Here is a 20,878-nt window from a genome sequence, read left to right as displayed (position 1 = left end):
ACCCGCGATCTTCCTCTTGGAGGTTTTGTGCCTCTTGACGTCGACCTCCAGCAGGTCACAGAGAGCCGTCATGTCGATGAGCGCCAGCTGACGCACCTTCTTCATGTCGGCGGGGGACAGGTCCTGGATGCGGGTCACACCCAGGCGACACTGGGGGCACACCACCCTCTGAGAGGGGGGGGGACGGGGGGGAGAGACAGACGGTCAGAATAACAGCGAAGAGTAGTGGTGGAATAAGTAACATTTTTTGGAGGGGCGTGTAAACACAAACTTCGTCCTAACACAAACATTTTCTGAAAAAAAACCTTATGTTTCTGTATCAGTGCAGTGCTCTGATAGTGCTCAATATTTCATGTCAAGGACCCCAAAAATATATGTAATTGGCCTCCAACCCCCATCTGAAAATATGTTGTTCCAAGAACCCCTCAGAAGCAAAGATGAGAGTTAAAAACTTTCGCTCTGAAAGAATATATATTCAAAGATTTGTGGCACATGTTCACGATTTTTCAAAAATAGCAGACCTACAAGCTCGTAGCGCGCCACTCGGTGGCGCGCTATGAGCTTGTAGATCTGCTATTTTTCAATAGCTAAATTATAACATAATGCTTAAAACACCAAAAGGGGTTCCCGCCCAAAATGGGTTAAATGCCTTTGACAATGAATGGAAAGTTTTGAGTGAGTTTGCGTACGTTTACAGTACAAACATTGGAGATGAAGGTGAGGACGCAAATTCTCATTGCCCGGAATGAGATGATGTATTATGATGATGTGTGATGATAAGAGCGCTCCTCACTTCACACAGGTGTGATTTTTTTAACTTGTATGCACTACCTTTAAGGGTAGTGCATACAAGATGTGACCAGGTTTGAGGCCTGCATGTTTGGCCAGAAGCCTGATTTGAGTGTTTGCTGTTGGGGACCTGGAGGCATGAGGTATACAGCCTAGCAGTACTTGGCAAGACAGCATCAAACAAATGTTGATGCTTTGAAAATTAATTTTGATTATATGGGGATATATTTTAATTAGTGACATTTTATATTCTATTTACAGAGTATGGCAGGTGTGATTAGGAAGGAAGACACTGGAGCATCACGGACTGTTCAAGCCCGACAACGTTTCGATGCGTCGGTTACATCTTCGTCAGGTCCCTTTTGCTATGGCAGGTGTGATGTTTTGCTATGGCAGGTGTGATGTTTTGCTATGGCAGGTGTGATGTTTTGCTATAGCAGGTGTGATGTTTTGCTATGGCAGGTGTGATGTTTAGTGAGGGGGAGCTGGGACACTACCAGAGTCAGTAAAGGGTAGGGGAATATAGAGCGCAGACGTCCTGACGTCACTCGCTCATCCACTGGTTCACGGAAGTAATTTCTCTATGGAGAATTACATGAGCTCATCTTGAAATCGTCAAGCGTTGTGGTCCAAACATAAACAAGCTGTCTCTGCGATATTGTCAGGGAGGTGCCTCTGTATCGTTTACGACAGTCAGTCACTCATATTTGATAGTCTGTTTCTAACGAAAATTTAACAAATTCAGCAGCAGTAACATTAGCGTTTTCTCCGTTTTTCAGTGAGTTGATTCTTCATATCCATATGAGTGAAACGGCCGGGATGACATGTTCATTTTTCAAACACAGTACTTATATGAGGCGATCTAAAATCCCCCTATGGGGATTACAATGCAAATAAAAAGTACATGAACCTGTGGACTTGCGCCCTCTACCGATATTAACGTCAGACTTTGGTGCTCTATGGGTTTTCGACATGAGGACAATGTTAGTGAACTGTTAGCCTAATATATCCTCTGTACTTCCAGAGCCTCCAGGTCCTTTCTACAGTCACTCCTGTGGGTGTTTTTAAATGGCCGAAATGGATATAGGGCTGAAGTGGTGTCAGAGCAGAAACAGGATTGTGTCAAAGGTCATGTCCAACCTATAGACACCGGATCTAAAGGTCATGTCCAACCTATAGACACCGGATCTAAAGGTCATGTCCAACCTATAGACAACGGATCTAAAGGTCATGTCCAACCTATAGACACCGGATCTAAAGGTCATGTCCAACCTATAGACACCGGATCTAAAGGTCATGTCCAACCTATAGACACCGGATCTAAAGGTCATGTCCAACCTATAGTCACCGGATCTAAAGGTCATGTCCAACCTATAGACACCGGATCTAAAGGTCATGTCCAACCTATAGTCACCGGATCTAAAGGTCATGTCCAACCTATAGTCACCGGATCTAAAGGTCATGTCCAACCTATAGTCACCGGATCTAAAGGTCATGTCCAACCTATAGACACCGGATCTAAAGGTCATGTCCAACCTATAGTCACCGGATCTAAAGGTCATGTCCAACCTATAGACACCGGATCTAAATTGAAATGTCTCAATAGAAGCGCAGGGAGACCAAATACAATACAATAGTTTGAGAACCACTGATATAGTGTGTCAAAGATAAATGAACCCCTTTTAGTGTTTTAAACATTATGTTATAATTTAGCTATTGAAAAATAGCACATCTACACGCTCGTAGCGCGCCACCGAGTGGCGCGCTACGAGCTTGTAGGTCTGCCATTTTTGAAAAATCGTAAAAAAATGTGGCGCAAATCTTTGAATATATATTCTTTCAAAGTGAATGTTTTTAACTCGGGTCTAAAGGGGCTAATGAGAGCGTTGGAACATTTTCCTATATGCTTACAGCATATCACTTTATATCACGTTTCCTTCTATTCTATTTGAAGTGGGAAACATAGCCAAACGTGTCTAACCTTTCCATAAGATCTGTGACCTCCCCTGGCTGCTTCAGGACTTCCCTGTATTCACACCTCAAAACAACCTGTTCATGCTACTAACACTGCCCGTACTGCTGTTTACTTCTGACCCCTGTTTCAAGTCACTGTACTGTACCCTCAATATGCTTGTCCATTAAAAGTTGGGGGGATGGGGGAGTGGGTGGGAGAGGATGAGCAAGCTAACTGTATCTGTACATGTCTGTATTGTCTATTTGTGTAACTGCACTGTACTGTATGTAATGTTTTTTACCTGTGTACGGGACCCCCTCTAAAATGAGATGCCACATCTCAAGGGGCTATCCTTTCAATAAAATTCTGACCAAAAAAGAAAAATTCTAACCCACACGTGTTTTTGATATTGCTAATAATCATGAGGGGGAATTTATTTAGCCAGGAATAGAAAAGGCCGATCTGTTCACCTCTGTATTCATGCCATAACTCTTAACGTCTTTGTATTCATGCCATAACTCTTAACGTCTTTGTGCTGCCGAGCTAATTCCTTTCATTCCTTTCTTGAAACCCTGTTGGCTAATTAACAAGCGAGGCGGATGATTAGGGTCAGCTTAGAAAACAATAATTCCATGAGCATGTTTGGAGCTTAACTTTTTAGAACATTTGCGTACAACGTGACCCAACAACGAAAACATTTGTACAGTAAGTACGTAGAGAGTCACACAACAAATGCCAAATGAATACAGTACTGTGAGCTTAGATCGTCTATTTTTGGGCCATGGGGCATGACACTATCGTGCAACAAAGTTGAGTGCAATGGACCACCAATTTGTTCCAAATTCTAATAGGATTTATATAGGATTATTTCTTACCTAGCCAAAACAAATTCGGATAGAAAAATCTTATCAGAATTTGGAACGAATTCCTATTGGATTTGTTCTTATACAGTAAAAACACGTAGCACCCAAGCCACGTGCTACTCGTACGCTGAGTTTTGGCGGTGCCTGGGTTTGAACTTATCAGTCCAGCAGCTGACAGGCTTCTTTTGTTTAAAGTGGGAAATTTAGTATATTGTTTTTTTTATTGGCCTAAAATATTGTCTATATACATACATTCATGAATCCACTTGCTGAACGGCTGTTGGCATTGAGCAAGTGGATTCACGAATGTATGCATATAGACAATATTTTAGGCCAATAAAAAAAAACGATATACCAAATTTCCCACCCCACAACCCCGGCTGCCGGACTATATGAACTTGTGGTCCAAAGGCAAGAGCTCTACCGACTGAGCTAACACATGGAAATGTGAATGGACTGTCTGAAATGCATGGAAAAGTGCATGGCACAGGCCCTGATTTGGAAGAACCTATGTTTGAACTGACCTTTTTTAAATTATTATTATTATTTTTTTCATCTCTCCATTACCTCTGTGCCATTATTTCAAATAAATGCCAATTTAACGCTTTCAACACAGTGTTGGTTTGGTTCAGTCTTCACAATACCTGTACTCAGTCAATCAATCAATCAAGTATGAATCAGTCTTTAATTCTCTTCAATCCCATGACATAATCACAGGAGAACATTTCAAATTCCCTGGCACTTTCTTCTAGGAATACATTCAGCTAGGTTGTGTACTGTGTAGTTATTTTTTAAACTGGACTTTCTTTTATACTTAATTCTTGCATGTTAACCATATGTAATTGTGTTCATTTTGTGTCACTAATGACCTTTACATTTTCTCGTCTTTATTTTATTATTTTCTTGTCTTTATTATTACTTCTAAGCACATTGCGTCTGCCTGCACTTGTCTTGAAATGTGCTATATAAATAAATGTGACTTGACAAAGGAGAAATGAGTCGATCTGGGAACCCACTGGCAATTTTTTTTTTTTTAAACGGCGCCCTCTGCTGTTGTTTTTCCTTTGAATTTACCTCTCTGGAGGCAGCGCCCAATAGAATGTTACCTCTCTGGAGGCAGCCCAATAGAATGTTACCTCTCTGGAGGCAGCCCAATAGAATGTTACCTCTCTGGAGGCAGCGCCCAATAGAACGTGGATAACAGGAAGTTAATTGGCCCATTTGTTCCCTCCTCTTCCGGTCGCACGTGTCTTTGTTTACATACCCAACTCTACAGCTGCCGACAGATTCTGCTGTACAGCTCTGAATGTGTGTTGAGAGCTTACCGGTAGGGTCAGGGTGCCGTCCTCTCTCTTGCGTTGGCTGCTGAACTGGGGCAGTTTGGCCTGTTTGAGGAAGATGACGGCCTGCTCGCAGTACGCCACGTCTGTGATGAGGATCTCCTCCCGAGCAGCGCCTCGCTGCTGCCTCCGCTGGCCCTCCGGGGTTAGGGCTGTCACACAGATGATTAACGATTATTCAATTGTGTTTTTGGCATTGAACAAATTAAGAAATTACTGACATAAAGGAAAGGGCTGATCTATGCTTGACACATGTCACAAAGTGATGCGTTGTAAGCTTGTAAAGTAAAATAACCTGTTATGCAGAATAGTCTCGTTTCACAAGCGATACGTATATCATTTATAAAAAAACATTTTTTTTGGAAATGGCAGAACTACAATCTCACTGCGCGTCGCATTGCTACGTGTCGTGAGTTTGTATATCAGCTGTTTTCACATACCGGTGGCCAAAGTTTCAATAGGCTGAAGTAGTTAATGTATGTTTTGTAATAATAATCCAAATCTACAAAGTATACTAGTAACTAAAGTTTTCAAATATTTGTACTGCAGTAAAATGTTACAATGTTTGCCTGTGGTGGTGTAGAAGTAATGGTATTGAAAATAGGAAATACTTCAGTACTCCAGTAAAGTCATTGTAATTGTGATTCTTGATTTGCACGACAACAGGAATGATATTCATATACAGTTCACAGAATACAATGTCTTCCCTAGAAAAGAGGTGTGTAAGAAACCCTAGGGGGTCTGAGGGCGTATACAAGTATGTAGAGTAAGAGCATGGGCATGGCTGCAATGGTAAACAACTCTCGATAATATGCGGAGATGTGACAAACCTCATACCATAGCAATTGAACTGTGCAAGGAAAGGAACACAGGAATGAGATGGTGTTAAAAAACAAATTGTGTAATGGATAAACCGGTTGTCAGGCATCCGAATGCACTATACTATTTGATAAAAGACAGACTAGTCAGCCTCATTCGAGGCCTGTCTGGATTTAGTTGATTAACTTGATACTAGCTGACCACTATTTCTTCCTACAACTACTGTTTGTTGGTTTGGGTAGAAAGCTCTGAGAGTGTGCACTCTCAGAGTTATGGGGTCCATTTGAACACTCTCAGAGCTACAGAATTAATTAACTTAATGTTAACGAAGTCCACACCCACAACACCAGAGGGAGTGCAACGAACTATGTACAACCCAGATTCGGCACAAACAAGGGACTAAATTATTTTCGCTCCTATGCCACCAAAATGTGGAACGCCCTACCAACAGTCATTAAGACATGCGAATCCCTTGACTCCTTCAAAACCGCTCTCAAGGGGCACCTACGGACGGCTGCAATTCGCCCCCGTAAAATCTGAATTCCCCCCCACCGCCCACCTTTTTTTCCCCCTCACTGTATATGTTTCTTTTCCCTTTTTTACCTCCTTTATGATGAATTCCTGTTCTGTTCTTTGACTATATAGAAGTGTCTATTTGTACGTCTCTAAATGTTTTGATGAATTGAACATGGTGGACCCTCTTGTAAACAAGTGTAATGCTTAATTGGGTCGTCCACTCACAGTTAACAGTCTTTGTATTGAGTTTGTGCTTGAAATGTACTGTAGTTCTGCAAACTGTTAATAAATATTTCAATCAATCACTCAAACATGCTATTCAGCCTTCTGGTGGCATACTGTACTGGTCTTACCTGATAGCGACGTTTTGGCAACTGACTCCATGTTGTTTTGGGCTCCGCCCTGGGACTCGGGGAGAAGGGTCTAGGAAGGGTGAGGTATACACAAAGATCACAGTTAACACCTTAGAGGCCCGGAACTATTTAATCCATTTCATCCAGGGTGCCCATCATTTGTAGCGCACGGACCACTTTTACCGGCGCACCGGAAGCTGGTGTGCATGTCTGTGTAGCAGCTAACAATAGCCACACCACTCTAGAGTCGATCGACAACGGGAAGTAATAATAAATCTATCGCGACTAGCGACTGGACCGCGGAAGGCCGTCAAACACAGGATCAGAATTAGACGGGATGATTTAGATCAGGAGTTATGATCGTTTTAAGATTTTCGTTTTCGTCAGCTAAACAGGCAGGGGAGATTTTCGATGACGTGTCACTTTTTGACACGTCATCGGATCGGGCAACAAGCGCTCCAAGGCTCTAGAGCGATGCGAACGGTTTTGTTTTCATTAATCTCCGTCCTGTTTATCAATCTCCGTGTTGGGCACTTGACCATGACCTTGATCTTGGACGGAGAACTCCGCCTTTGACATCCAAGGTGTTAACCACATGAACCCCACTTAACTGGCGCTGTTGGGTAGAAACCGTGTATGACCGGGACCGCTATAACCTCGCGTCACCAGGCTTTCAGGACCGTTACCTTCCAATGGATCCAGTGTATAGTTATTATTCACAAGCTCTTGTTAATACTTTTCATTGGTTCAATCTTTATAAATCCCACACCCACAGACACACTTCACCACTTTCAACATTTTTCTACATAAAAAAAAGCAGATCTACAAGCTTGCAATGGGGTGCATTGCGAGCTTATAGAGTGGCTTTTCTGTTGATGTTTGCCTCTTGTAGGGAGTAGGGAATTAATTTACAAAAAAACCCAAAAAGTTGAAATATGGATACAAGGTTTCTGCCCGACAATATTTATGTCCCTACAAAATAAGAACAACCTTTGTTGTTTGTTGACATCTACAAACGGCAATGAGATCTGACAGACGTTCTGCCGTTGACCCACCACTGGGAATAACCGTGTGGTTTCTCTGTGATAGTGGCTTTAGAAGGAGGAAATGCAAAAAGTGTTTGCCCTTGTCGAAGGACAGATAGCGATCCGACAAACGGTGTTTGTATTCCTCTCTCTGGACGTCTCAGGCAGGCGTCACAAAACCGTGGCCTTTGCATGTGATTTCATTTCATTCCCATGGGTCAGCCATTCTGCGCGGAACATGACAGCAGAATGCAGAGGGGACACAGTGTGTGTGTGATCAGTGTGAGCCCTGGGCCCCTGGGCCCCTGGCACAGCCATTCTCAACCTGTGTGCCGGGGCCCGACTGGTGGGCCGTGAGGATATTAAAAGTGGGCCCCCAAATAATTGACAAAACACTCACTGATGCTCATGATAAAATGCCAATGGTACCATTTTTATTTCTACCCCGTCTGTGTGTCATTGGATGGCTGTGGACGTCATCAGAGAACAATGGCATCCCATTATAGATGCCAACTTTCCAGGAATAGAAAGCCTGCAGTTTCTATTAGCTTGGATTAGTCAAAAACGGTATCATACTGTATATTACAATGAGCATTAGTGAGGATCATCATATAATTGAAGTCGGATGGAATGAAAATGGAATTTCTTAGATTGTTCTTTGATTTCGTCGTGAAATTACTGAAAATAATTGAACAATTCTTTGGGGGAATGCTTTTTGAAAATATTTTGAAATGATAATATTTAAAATTCAAAATGTAGTAAACGAAAAATGAATGGACCCATAAAAATGTGTCTGTGACCCATAAATGGGTCCTGACTCCTGACCCACTGTTTCCAGTGGTCCACTCTACGCTATACTAACACACACACACACACACACACACACACACACACACACACACACACACACACACACACACACACACACACACACACACACACACACACACACACACACACACACACACACACACACACACACACACACACACACACACACACACACACACACACTTGCATTTACCTGAGCGATGGGGGAGTTGAAGATGTCTCTGACGTCTCGTGGAGGAGGCTTGTTCCTCTTGCGCAGGGACAGCGTGTAGGAGTCCACTCTGCGCTGGACGGCCTCTGCCTGGGTGCGCGTTAGAGTGGACAGCAGGACCGCGTTGTCCTCACTGTCCTCACTGTCCTCGCTTATCAGGGTGGACAGACCTGCATCAGCCAGCCACTGCTCCTCCTGTTCCCCCTCTGGGAAAACACGCACGCACACGCACACGCACACACACACACACACACACACACGTAAGGCTGGGTGATTTGTCCCAATTATTACATAATATAAGCCACCCAGGCTCCTGGTGAATCATGACCACAAACATTGAATTCTATGAAAATATGTTTGGAATATTTAATTATATGATTTGTTTTTACCATGTTGTGAGCTTGGAGATCAGCTATTTTCAAATAGCCGATGTATATAGGGTTAAAGTGCTTAACTACACTTTGGTCAGTGCCATGTGGGGCTGATATGGCAGTAGCTGACCAACCACGCGCATGTGCATGGAAGTGCACGTGCACGCACACACCATCTGGACTGTCATTGTGAGCGTCCAAACATGGATGAACATTGGCTGCCTGTCAGGCATGAATCGGATGATGTTGTGCAGACCAGGGGTTCTCAATGTTTTTGGCTGGGGACCCCCGGAAATGCTTTGGCCATGTCTCCCGAAGAGACATGGCCAAAGAACACCTGCCCGCATTCTCTTGGCCAACTTCAGTCCTTCCCCTCCCTCCCCACACTATCAAGGATTCCCATGGCGAGTACGTTTCTTGCTGGAATGCTATGCTTGTGTGTGTGTGTGTGTGTGTGTGTGTGTGTGTGTGTGTGTGTGTGTGTGTGTATAAACGTATGGTGAATTATGCAGCTCATTGTCCTTGTAACAGGCATGATATGCAAATGAGTACACACAATATAATATACGTGAGCCACAAGACATGCATGCAAATGCACGCGCGCACGCACGCACGCACCAAACACATCTATTAAACAGCATGACAAAAGGATGTCTGGATCGTAATGGGTATAATAATCATATGATTTCAGAGCACATTCCCTATATGCATTCAAGGCAATATGCATGAGCGGCATGAGCAGGAGGATGGTGTCTGTGGAAAGTTGATACTGTTGCCATAGAGATGAAACTGATCCGTTTCCATGACGAATCTTTCAACTCCGTCTCATACGCTGCCGACCCCCCCTCTCTCACTCTCTCACACACACACACACACACACACACACACACACACACACACACAATGTCAACCCACAGTCACGAATCACAATTAATGTTGTATAGCCTAATGCACAACAATCATAACACACAAGAGGACGTTCTCTAGATCCATCGCAACATTAAGTGGCATTTTTTCTTTTTTGGGGTTTACCTTCTGACTGTTTGGAATCTCTCCTGGCGCTGTGGAGGTCTGCGTAGCCACTCCCCTGGCGGATGGTCTCCACCTCGCTCCAGAAGGAGTCCAGACACAGCTTGTCGGGCCGCTGCTGGTCCTGCTGCTCCTGCTGGGACAGCGGCGTCTCCGGGGCGTCGTGGGCGTGTTGCTGTTGTTGTTGTTGTTGTTGTTCAGCCTGGTCTAGCTGCGGGCTGGCCCAGGGCTCCACGTTCATCTCGGAGGGGCTGGGAGCTCTGCCACAGACATGCACACACCGTACTGAATGACACGCGGAAGTATATACGCAAGCAAATGCATGCAGCACGCATGCGGCACATATGAGTAAACGACGAGCAGAAACGAGCGACGGCCACTCCTGCCCCGGGCCCCAGACAGACACACACACACACACACACACACGCACACACGCACGCACGCGCGCACGTGAAACCAAGCACAGATGGAAATGAAGACTGTAGCGATGCAGAGAGGAGTAGACCAGCCAGGAGAGCCCAGCGGGATGGAGAGACAAAAGGAGCGGGATGAAGAGAAAAGGAGGCAGCGAGAGGGATGGCGAGCGTGGACACAAAGGGGGGTCTCTATTGTTCTTGCAAAAATGTGTCCTGGAGGCATGTTCCCATGTCTCGCCACTAGATGTCATTGTGATGCTGAGCACTACAGATTTCCTTGGGCAACGCCTCCTACTCTATTGAAACGTCCATGGTCTGCAGGAGTGAATTGGCAGAGACAATGACATAATGTCTGTATAATGACAAAAACGCAGAAACTACAAAAAGTGTAGTTTAAAAAAAAGTACTCTCATTCTTGACCCGTACAGTCAAACAGATAGAACCTTGTCTGAGTCGGTTGACTGCTTGCAACATAACAAACAAGGGTGAGTATTGTTCTCACACAACAATAGTGCAGCAATGTTGTTTTCGTCGACTAAAACTAAGACGAAAAATGTTCGTCGACTACCTTTTTTCACTGACGAAAACTAAATGGAAACTACATGAAAACTAAGCTATGGTGACTAAAACTAAGACTAACTAAAAACTAGACTAAAATGTTAAGAAGGGACTAGTGGACAAGAGATCCAGTATATAAGTCATGTTACACTTGGTTGCATGCTGAAAATAGCCGATCTACAAGCTCACAACGCGTCGCAGCGCGACGCGTTGTGAGCTTGTAGATCTGCTATTTTCAGCAAGTGTATTACGACGGCATCAAGGCCCACCAAAATACAATTTAGTCGACTAAATCAACTGTAGATTTAGTCGACTAAAATCTTATGACATTTAGTCGACTAAAACTAGACTAACACTAAAACATTCCAGGTGACTAAAATGTAACCTAATCTAAATGACAACTATTCAAGAGACTATGACTAAAACTAAAATCAAAATTTGCTGCCAAAAACAACACTGTAGTGCACACACCGAGAGCTGGCTAAGGAGAGTAAATGCATGGATGAGGAGTCACAGTCGCCCCTGGTGCCCTAAAAATGTGACCCAGTGACTTTGCAGACAGGAAGTGGAGGACTGACTCACTCCATTGATGTTCAGCACGTTCAGTGATTCTTGGGAGAGATTCCATTCCTCTCTCTCTTGCATTCCTGTGAAAGGTACTCAACGCAGGTGGCTTGCCATGCCAACATGAGACCTTTTAAAAGCAAACCCTTATAATTCTAACCAGTATATCTAACCTGTTTATTTTCATGGAGATCCTATCAACCAGTTCCTCATGAAAAAACCCCATCACCTATGAGGAAATGTTCCTTTTTAAAAAAAAAAATCTTTATCCCACGATTTTGCAAACCAGTTTTCCAAGCTGCTTCTTTTCACCTGACAGGGGGGAATTTCCCTGGCCGGACGTAGCTCGTTCGTGGATGGAACACGTTATTCCGACCAGTTCCTTTCCCCTCCATCAGGCGCCCCGGCTGGCCAGGGGGAGGTAGTTTTAGAGACCAGGATTACTGCATGTTTTTGTGAGGGTACCTACCCTAGGGGACACGGGGAGAACATGCAAACTCCACACAGAAAGGCCCTTTCGCCAACCCCACCTCGGGTATGGGCACTGATGATGCGGAGGAGGGAACACGCCCCCAGCGCCCACGGCGTCCCCAGTGGGAATCGAACCCAGGACCTTCTAGCTGTGAGGCGACAGCACTACCGACTGTGCCACCGTGCCCCGAAGAAATGTTCCTTTTTAATCTGTTTCAAATTCACTGAGCTTCATAGGAAGAGCAATCTCTCTTATAAATAAATCAATAAATTATCAGAACAGGCTTCATTCATTGTGAGTTCTGAGTGGGGCCTCGTTCCTTAAGAACTTGCTAGTGTTGATGACCTACAGTATACTTACGTAGCTCATTACAAGCTTCTTATATTCCTTGCTCAATCAATAGCAATGCCAATGTGAGTGTGCAAGAAAGGATCAAACACAAGGTCTACACAGTATGTTAAATCGCTTGGGGAAAAACAAGTTCTTAAACTATTACCACTTATTAAACCCTAAACATTATTGTTGATGACCTATACTCACGTAGCTCATTACAAGCTTCTTATAACTGTGTACAAGCTTGTAGATCTGCTAGTTTCACCAAATGTTATGACATGCCCAGTATAGGAATGCTAGGGTTTATTTGGTTAAAGCTAATGGTGGCCTGCATGTTATGGACTTGCATTATCTTATCATATTGAATGGTAACATTGTTAACATACGTACACATGTATGTAAAGAGAAACATAAACAAAGTTGCTTACATTTCATGAGCGTTGTTAGGTCAGGTTTCACGGTTCACCTGACAAAAACAGCAACTACTTGATTGACATGAATGAATGAATGAATGAATGAATGAATGAATGAATGAATGCATGAATGATGGTCGTACACCACGTACTATACAGCAGTAGGGTGCATTGCAAAGCAGGTGAACATCCCAACTAATTCAAAGAAAAGTCGCCAAGACCTAACCTGACTCCGCCAGATGGGGCAGCAGAGAGTACACTGGGTTCCCCCCTCGGGGGGAACCCAGTGTACTCTCTGCTGCCCCCGAGGGGGGAACCCAGTGTACTCTCTGCTGCCCCATCTGGCGGAGTCAGGTTAGCCAAGACCTCCCACAAGACAAAAGATCTATGTTTCTCTTCTCACCAGCCCTACTATGAACACACCGATAACTCCCAAGTACATCCAGCTATATGGACATAATGAGGCCTCTTCTCCTCATGCAACATCTGGCTCGCTGACAGGCCAGCCTCAAACACAGCTGTGCAAAGCCAGAACCGTCTCCCACCACATGACACTGTTTACTGTGTATGCATCAAACACATCATGCACGAGAGGTCAGAGATGTGAGGCAGGGCACCTCTTCAGTCTGACATAAGGCAACGACTGTTGAATGAATGCATATTATTAACCTGTAGTCTTGGCTGCGCGCCGCACGTTACGCCAACCTGCTTTGAAACAAAAAACAAAACCCGAATGGAGAACAGCTCAAATTCTGTCCACCAAAGCAGGGTTCAGTTCCCAAAAAAAGGAAAATAGCAAAAAAATGGCCACAGATTTAGTAAATCTACTGTATGCTTAAATCCGTTTACCCCCCCCCCCCCCTTACCTCCAGAAAAACAAAACCTGCACTGGAGTAATTGAAAGCCATTTTATAGCACCACTTTGTTCTAACAAACCCAGATTATATAATCTATGCCACAGCATTGCTTTGAATCCTGTCTTTACATATTGATGATGGTTTATGGCTTCACTATCAACTATCACTATCACTTCACTAACAACAGCACAGACAAAAGTACTTCATCACCAGACTGCCAACGCGCTTCACCCAAATATTTGCATATAGCGTGTAACACAGCGAACCATGCTGACCCAGCCTCAAGCCCAGTGCAGCTAGGTAGTAGGTGGACCTACCTTTTCTTTTTGGTGTGGACGGAGGGCTTTACACGCCTGCTACCGAGTGGGCTTCGAACCGGACGGAGCCTGAATCGGTTGACTCTGGCGCGGGGGAGCGGCATTCTGGGAGCGAGCCTGATCACAGCCAGCTCTTCTCTGCCTCCCATAATATCCACAGTGCTAAAGGAATCCAGAAGCTATAGTCCAGCACAAATACTATAGGCTTTGCGTTAAATCCGCCAACTGCTCCGGTTTCTCCTGTACATAGCCTGTAGCCAAGGTTCTTGTGTCACAGAGAGGTACTGTGCTGAGGAATTAGTGTGGTGGCCTATGCCTGTGTGTGAGCTGGGTGCTGTGGGGAGGCGGAATGCAGGGAAGGAGTGACGAAACTGCATCACCTCATTCACACCTGTCCCCTCCCTCAAAACTGACACACCCCGCTCGGGGTGCATATACTTAGTTTAGACTAGTCATTGGTTAGACATGGGTTAAGGTTAGGTTTAGGGGTGCTGCCCTGTGGGAGGTTAAGTTTAGGGTGAGGGTTTGAGATAGGTTGTAGTTGTAGGACTAATGACTGGTCTAACCAATGACTATTCTAAACCAAAAACTGTCTAAACTAAGTACTGCACCCACCCTGCTCGCCCGTGTGACGGCCACCAGCTTCCAACAGTAAAGCAGGAGTAACTAAACTAGTAACTTAAGATTAATATAACATGAGATAAATATGCCAACCTTTCCACTATGATGAAAATAAGATTTAATTTCATGTTTCAGTGAAGTATGGTTATGGAATTTCCAATTTATTTGGCTCAAGTTCAAATTAAGTGTACTGTAACTGAGATCAAAGATGTGCCTTCAAAAACAAACATTTACAAGGTTCAAGACCTTGTAAATGAACAGACAAGCTGACTAGCCCAAACCTTTTTAGTGAATACAATTACATTTTAGCTTCTATCATTCTTGGGCATGTGGGGTTGAGTAGCATTATGTAACTCCAAATGAGTCAAATAAGGATCAATGGTCCTTTGTTGATACCAAATGTGCATAGCAAACATAACGTTGGTGGTTGAGCTTAACAAAACAATCCCAGGCACATACTTCTGTTATGACAGTTAGATGACTAGATAAAACCACACTAAGCCGTCAAGCCTTATACATCCTTCTCTAAGACAACATCCTAGTTCGTCCTCCTCATACCTGAGTAAGAGGCAAGAACACGTGGTTAACAACAAACTGGAAGACAGACAGACAGACAAAGTGAGAGGCAGGGGATGAGAAAGGGGGAGCACTAACATTCATACTCAGACTACAAGAGGATAAGTTTTACAAAAAGTGGGTCTCTTCCTCCAGCCCATGGTCAATGTATGAGGAATTCAAATATGAATCTGTAATATATGAAAAATGCAGCATTTGTTTCTTTTTGTGTTTTGTGCTGGGTTTTTTTCAGTCCTTGTCTAACCTTTTTCTCAATAAAAAAATCACACCTGTGTGGTGTAAGGTCTTATATCTCACGGTCGCAGAGACAAGGAGATAAACAGCTACACAGCTGTTTAAACTTTGAATCTCTGCACACACACACACACAGGTAGAGGAACACACTCTGTTCTTTTTGCACTTATTCTATTCTAACCACTTAAAAACTATCTCTCTCATTCTCACTCCTTTTCTTACCACTCTGCCTTTCTGTGTTTTTGTTATAGCTTGTTTCTGTTTGTCTGCATTGTTTTTTACCCTCTCTGCTAATATTCTGTCATCTTGTATTTTCTCTGTTTGTCTTTCTATACTCTGTGTGGGTACTTTAAGTCCTTGTGGGAGTGACTCTTTTGATCTGAATTTTGAATCAGCCATCAGACAGAATCAAACAGACCACTCACTGAGTGATCTACTTGAGTCCCTCTGCTGGCCAGATCAAGGCTTTAATTAAAGGCCTCAGGCAGTATATATCTGCTCTCAAATCACTCAGTCACTCACTCACGGTCGCAGAGACAAGGAGATAAACAGCTACACAGCTGTTTAAACTTTGAATCTCTGCACACACACACACACACAGGTAGAGGAACACACTCTGTTCTTTTTGCACTTATTCTATTCTAACCACTTAAAAACTATCTCTCTCATTCTCACTCCTTTTCTTACCACTCTGCCTTTCTGTGTTTTTGTTATAGCTTGTTTCTGTTTGTCTGCATTGTTTTTTACCCTCTCTGCTAATATTCTGTCATCTTGTATTTTCTCTGTTTGTCTTTCTATACTCTGTGTGGGTACTTTAAGTCCTTGTGGGAGTGACTCTTTTGATCTGAATTTTGAATCAGCCATCAGACAGAATCAAACAGACCACTCACTGAGTGATCTACTTGAGTCCCTCTGCTGGCCAGATCAAGGCTTTAATTAAAGGCCTCAGGCAGTATATATCTGCTCTCAAATCACTCAGTCACTCACTCACGGTCGCAGAGACAAGGAGATAAACAGCTACACAGCTGTTTAAACTTTGAATCTCTGCACACACACACACACACACAGGTAGAGGAACACACTCTGTTCTTTTTGCACTTATTCTATTCTAACCACTTAAAAACTATCTCTCTCATTCTCACTCCTTTTCTTACCACTCTGCCTTTCTGTGTTTTTGTTATAGCTTGTTTCTGTTTGTCTGCATTGTTTTTTACCCTCTCTGCTAATATTCTGTCATCTTGTATTTTCTCTGTTTGTCTTTCTATACTCTGTGTGGGTACTTTAAGTCCTTGTGGGAGTGACTCTTTTGATCTGAATTTTGAATCAGCCATCAGACAGAATCAAACAGACCACTCACTGAGTGATCTACTTGAGTCCCTCTGCTGGCCAGATCAAGGCTTTAATTAAAGGCCTCAGGCAGTATATATCTGCTCTCAAATCACTCAGTCACTCACTCACGGTCGCAGAGACAAGGAGATAAACAGCTACACAGCTGTTTAAACTTTGAATCTCTGCACACACACACACACACACAGGTAGAGGAACACACTCTGTTCTTTTTGCACTTATTCTATTCTAACCACTTAAAAACTATCTCTCTCATTCTCACTCCTTTTCTTACCACTCTGCCTTTCTGTGTTTTTGTTATAGCTTGTTTCTGTTTGTCTGCATTGTTTTTTACCCTCTCTGCTAATATTCTGTCATCTTGTATTTTCTCTGTTTGTCTTTCTATACTCTGTGTGGGTACTTTAAGTCCTTGTGGGAGTGACTCTTTTGATCTGAATTTTGAATCAGCCATCAGACAGAATCAAACAGACCACTCACTGAGTGATCTACTTGAGTCCCTCTGCTGGCCAGATCAAGGCTTTAATTAAAGGCCTCAGGCAGTATATATCTGCTCTCAAATCACTCAGTCACTCACTCACGGTCGCAGAGACAAGGAGATAAACAGCTACACAGCTGTTTAAACTTTGAATCTCTGCACACACACACACACACACAGGTAGAGGAACACACTCTGTTCTTTTTGCACTTATTCTATTCTAACCACTTAAAAACTATCTCTCTCATTCTCACTCCTTTTCTTACCACTCTGCCTTTCTGTGTTTTTGTTATAGCTTGTTTCTGTTTGTCTGCATTGTTTTTTACCCTCTCTGCTAATATTCTGTCATCTTGTATTTTCTCTGTTTGTCTTTCTATACTCTGTGTGGGTACTTTAAGTCCTTGTGGGAGTGACTCTTTTGATCTGAATTTTGAATCAGCCATCAGACAGAATCAAACAGACCACTCACTGAGTGATCTACTTGAGTCCCTCTGCTGGCCAGATCAAGGCTTTAATTAAAGGCCTCAGGCAGTATATATCTGCTCTCAAATCACTCAGTCACTCACTCACGGTCGCAGAGACAAGGAGATAAACAGCTACACAGCTGTTTAAACTTTGAATCTCTGCACACACACACACACACACAGGTAGAGGAACACACTCTGTTCTTTTTGCACTTATTCTATTCTAACCACTTAAAAACTATCTCTCTCATTCTCACTCCTTTTCTTACCACTCTGCCTTTCTGTGTTTTTGTTATAGCTTGTTTCTGTTTGTCTGCATTGTTTTTTACCCTCTCTGCTAATATTCTGTCATCTTGTATTTTCTCTGTTTGTCTTTCTATACTCTGTGTGGGTACTTTAAGTCCTTGTGGGAGTGACTCTTTTGATCTGAATTTTGAATCAGCCATCAGACAGAATCAAACAGACCACTCACTGAGTGATCTACTTGAGTCCCTCTGCTGGCCAGATCAAGGCTTTAATTAAAGGCCTCAGGCAGTATATATCTGCTCTCAAATCACTCAGTCACTCACTCACGGTCGCAGAGACAAGGAGATAAACAGCTACACAGCTGTTTAAACTTTGAATCTCTGCACACACACACACACACACAGGTAGAGGAACACACTCTGTTCTTTTTGCACTTATTCTATTCTAACCACTTAAAAACTATCTCTCTCATTCTCACTCCTTTTCTTACCACTCTGCCTTTCTGTGTTTTTGTTATAGCTTGTTTCTGTTTGTCTGCATTGTTTTTTACCCTCTCTGCTAATATTCTGTCATCTTGTATTTTCTCTGTTTGTCTTTCTATACTCTGTGTGGGTACTTTAAGTCCTTGTGGGAGTGACTCTTTTGATCTGAATTTTGAATCAGCCATCAGACAGAATCAAACAGACCACTCACTGAGTGATCTACTTGAGTCCCTCTGCTGGCCAGATCAAGGCTTTAATTAAAGGCCTCAGGCAGTATATATCTGCTCTCAAATCACTCAGTCACTCACTCACGGTCGCAGAGACAAGGAGATAAACAGCTACACAGCTGTTTAAACTTTGAATCTCTGCACACACACACACAGGTAGAGGAACACACTCTGTTCTTTTTGCACTTATTCTATTCTAACCACTTAAAAACTATCTCTCTCATTCTCACTCCTTTTCTTACCACTCTGCCTTTCTGTGTTTTTGTTATAGCTTGTTTCTGTTTGTCTGCATTGTTTTTTACCCTCTCTGCTAATATTCTGTCATCTTAAAGCTACCCCTCTACTCTTCAACCATCTCTGCGGTTGGTTCTTTTACTTCCTCCCTTTCTTCCATACATACTGCCCTAGTACGCGCGTGAATGAACCTTGATCCGTAGCTCATTCCGGCTAACCAACGACCACTTTAGCCTGGTGCCCAAGCCAAAGACCCGGACATCCAGACACATCTAACGAAGGAGGCAGCCTCCCAGGGTTTTGTATCAATCTTCTTCTTCTTCTTCTTCTTACTATTATTATTATTATTTTTTACTATTATTACGCTCTTATTTCTTATTTTTATTTATCTGTGTACTATGAGTTTTCCCACCATCCCTATCCTGCCCTTTTCATGTCGCCCTAGACACTACTTCCCCCGCCACAGAAATCCCTCAAATCTCATATACCCAGCTCGTTCACCCAGTCACCACATTGTGGTGGAGGGAGGCCTTTGGAACTGCCACGCAGCTACCAAAGAGGAAATGCCTGAATTTATCTCAGCCCACGCCACCCTCAAGTCTCTGCATTTCCTTGCTCTAACCGAAACCTGGATTACCCCTGATAACACAGCTACCCCCGCCGCCCTCTCTGTTTCACACAAATTCACACACACCCCTCGCTCAACAGGTAGGGGGGGTGGTACAGGGATACTCATGTCCCCGAAATGGAATTTCCGTGTCTTAAATCTCTCTCACCTTTCTCTCACCACATGTGAATTTCATGCTATCTCAATATCACAACCAGTCCCCCTCACCCTCATTGTGCTCTATCGCCCCCCAGGAACCCTTGGGAACTTCCTGGAAGAACTAGACTCTCTGATCAGCTCGTTTCCGGAGGATGGCACCCCCCTGATTCTACTGGGTGACTTTAACCTACCTACGGCAGAGAAGTATCTTCCCGTTACGTCCCTCCTATCCTCGTTTGACCTCTCCCTTTCTCCCTCCCCTCCCACTCACAAGGCTGGTAATGTTTTGGACCTCGTGTTCTGCAGAGCCTGCTCCCCCTCCACACTCTCTGTTACTCCCTTAATTAGGTCTGACCACCACTTCATAACCTTCTCCCTCTCTCTCTCTACTCTCCCACCTAAACCTACTCACCCTCCGACCGTCACCACCCGACGCAATCTCAAGTCCCTAAACCCCTCCTCCCTCTCATCCTCTATTCTCTCCTCTCTACCCTCCCTAGAGTCCTTCCTCTCTCTCTCACCCGACCCCGCAACCACATCCTTCCTCTCCTCTATCTCATCTGCATTTGACCAACACTGCCCTCTCTCGACCAGGCCAGCTCGCTCATCCCCACCGGCCCCCTGGTTATCTGAAACCCTCAGATCTGAACGAACACCTCTCAGGGCAGCTGAAAGGAAGTGGCACAAGACAAAGCTACCAGATGATCTCTCCCACTTTCATTCACTCCTCTCTGCCTTCTCCCTCTCACTAACCACCGCTAAAACCTCCTTCTACCACACCAAAATCCAATCCTGCACTTCTAACCCAAGGAAACTCTTCTCCACTTTCTCCTCCCTCCTTAAACCCCCTCCCCCCACTCAACCCTCATCCCTCACCGCGGAGGCCTTTGCCAACTACTTCGAAAAGAAGGTTGATGATATCAGTAGCTCCTTTACCCCCCTCCCCCATAAAGAAGCACTCGACTCAACCAATGCTAACCATAACATACCATGCATGTCCTCCTTCTCTCCTCTATCCCCAGATGAGGTCCTGAAACTAGTCACATCCACTAGACCTACCACCTGTCCTCTCGACCCCGCCCCGTCTCCAATCTTCCAGACCATCGCACCTGACTTGCTCCCCTTCATCACTTCCATTATCAACACCTCAGTAACCTCAGGCTGCGTCCCATCTG

General features: G+C 44.0%; 1 protein-coding gene across 2 annotated transcripts in view; it reads right to left on the bottom strand.

The window, feature by feature from the left end:
• arhgap40 (Rho GTPase activating protein 40) overlaps window positions 1–20,878 on the bottom strand; it is a 69,855-nt gene that overhangs the window by 27,995 nt on the left and 20,982 nt on the right. Inside the window, exons 1-6 of one of the 2 annotated variants that reach the window (XM_079510434.1) lie at window positions 14,032–14,250; window positions 10,105–10,361; window positions 8,684–8,907; window positions 6,635–6,704; window positions 4,932–5,098; window positions 3–168 (exon numbers count right to left, since the gene is read on the bottom strand). In XM_079510434.1, coding sequence (XP_079366560.1) covers window positions 3–168; window positions 4,932–5,098; window positions 6,635–6,704; window positions 8,684–8,907; window positions 10,105–10,361; window positions 14,032–14,180 — 1,033 coding nt within the window. In that variant the 5' untranslated portion in view covers window positions 14,181–14,250. Of the gene's footprint in view, window positions 1–2; window positions 169–4,931; window positions 5,099–6,634; window positions 6,705–8,683; window positions 8,908–10,104; window positions 10,362–14,031; window positions 14,251–20,878 lie in introns of those variants that run through there. The other variant, XM_079510435.1, reaches the window with a different exon arrangement.

The sequence above is a fragment of the Electrona antarctica genome (assembly GCF_951216825.1).
Source record: "Electrona antarctica genome assembly, chromosome: 9".
NCBI classification, from domain to species: Eukaryota; Metazoa; Chordata; class Actinopteri; order Myctophiformes; family Myctophidae; genus Electrona; species Electrona antarctica.
The sequence above is the reverse complement of the archived record's forward strand: the minus strand, read 5'-3'. Positions and strand labels throughout refer to the sequence as shown.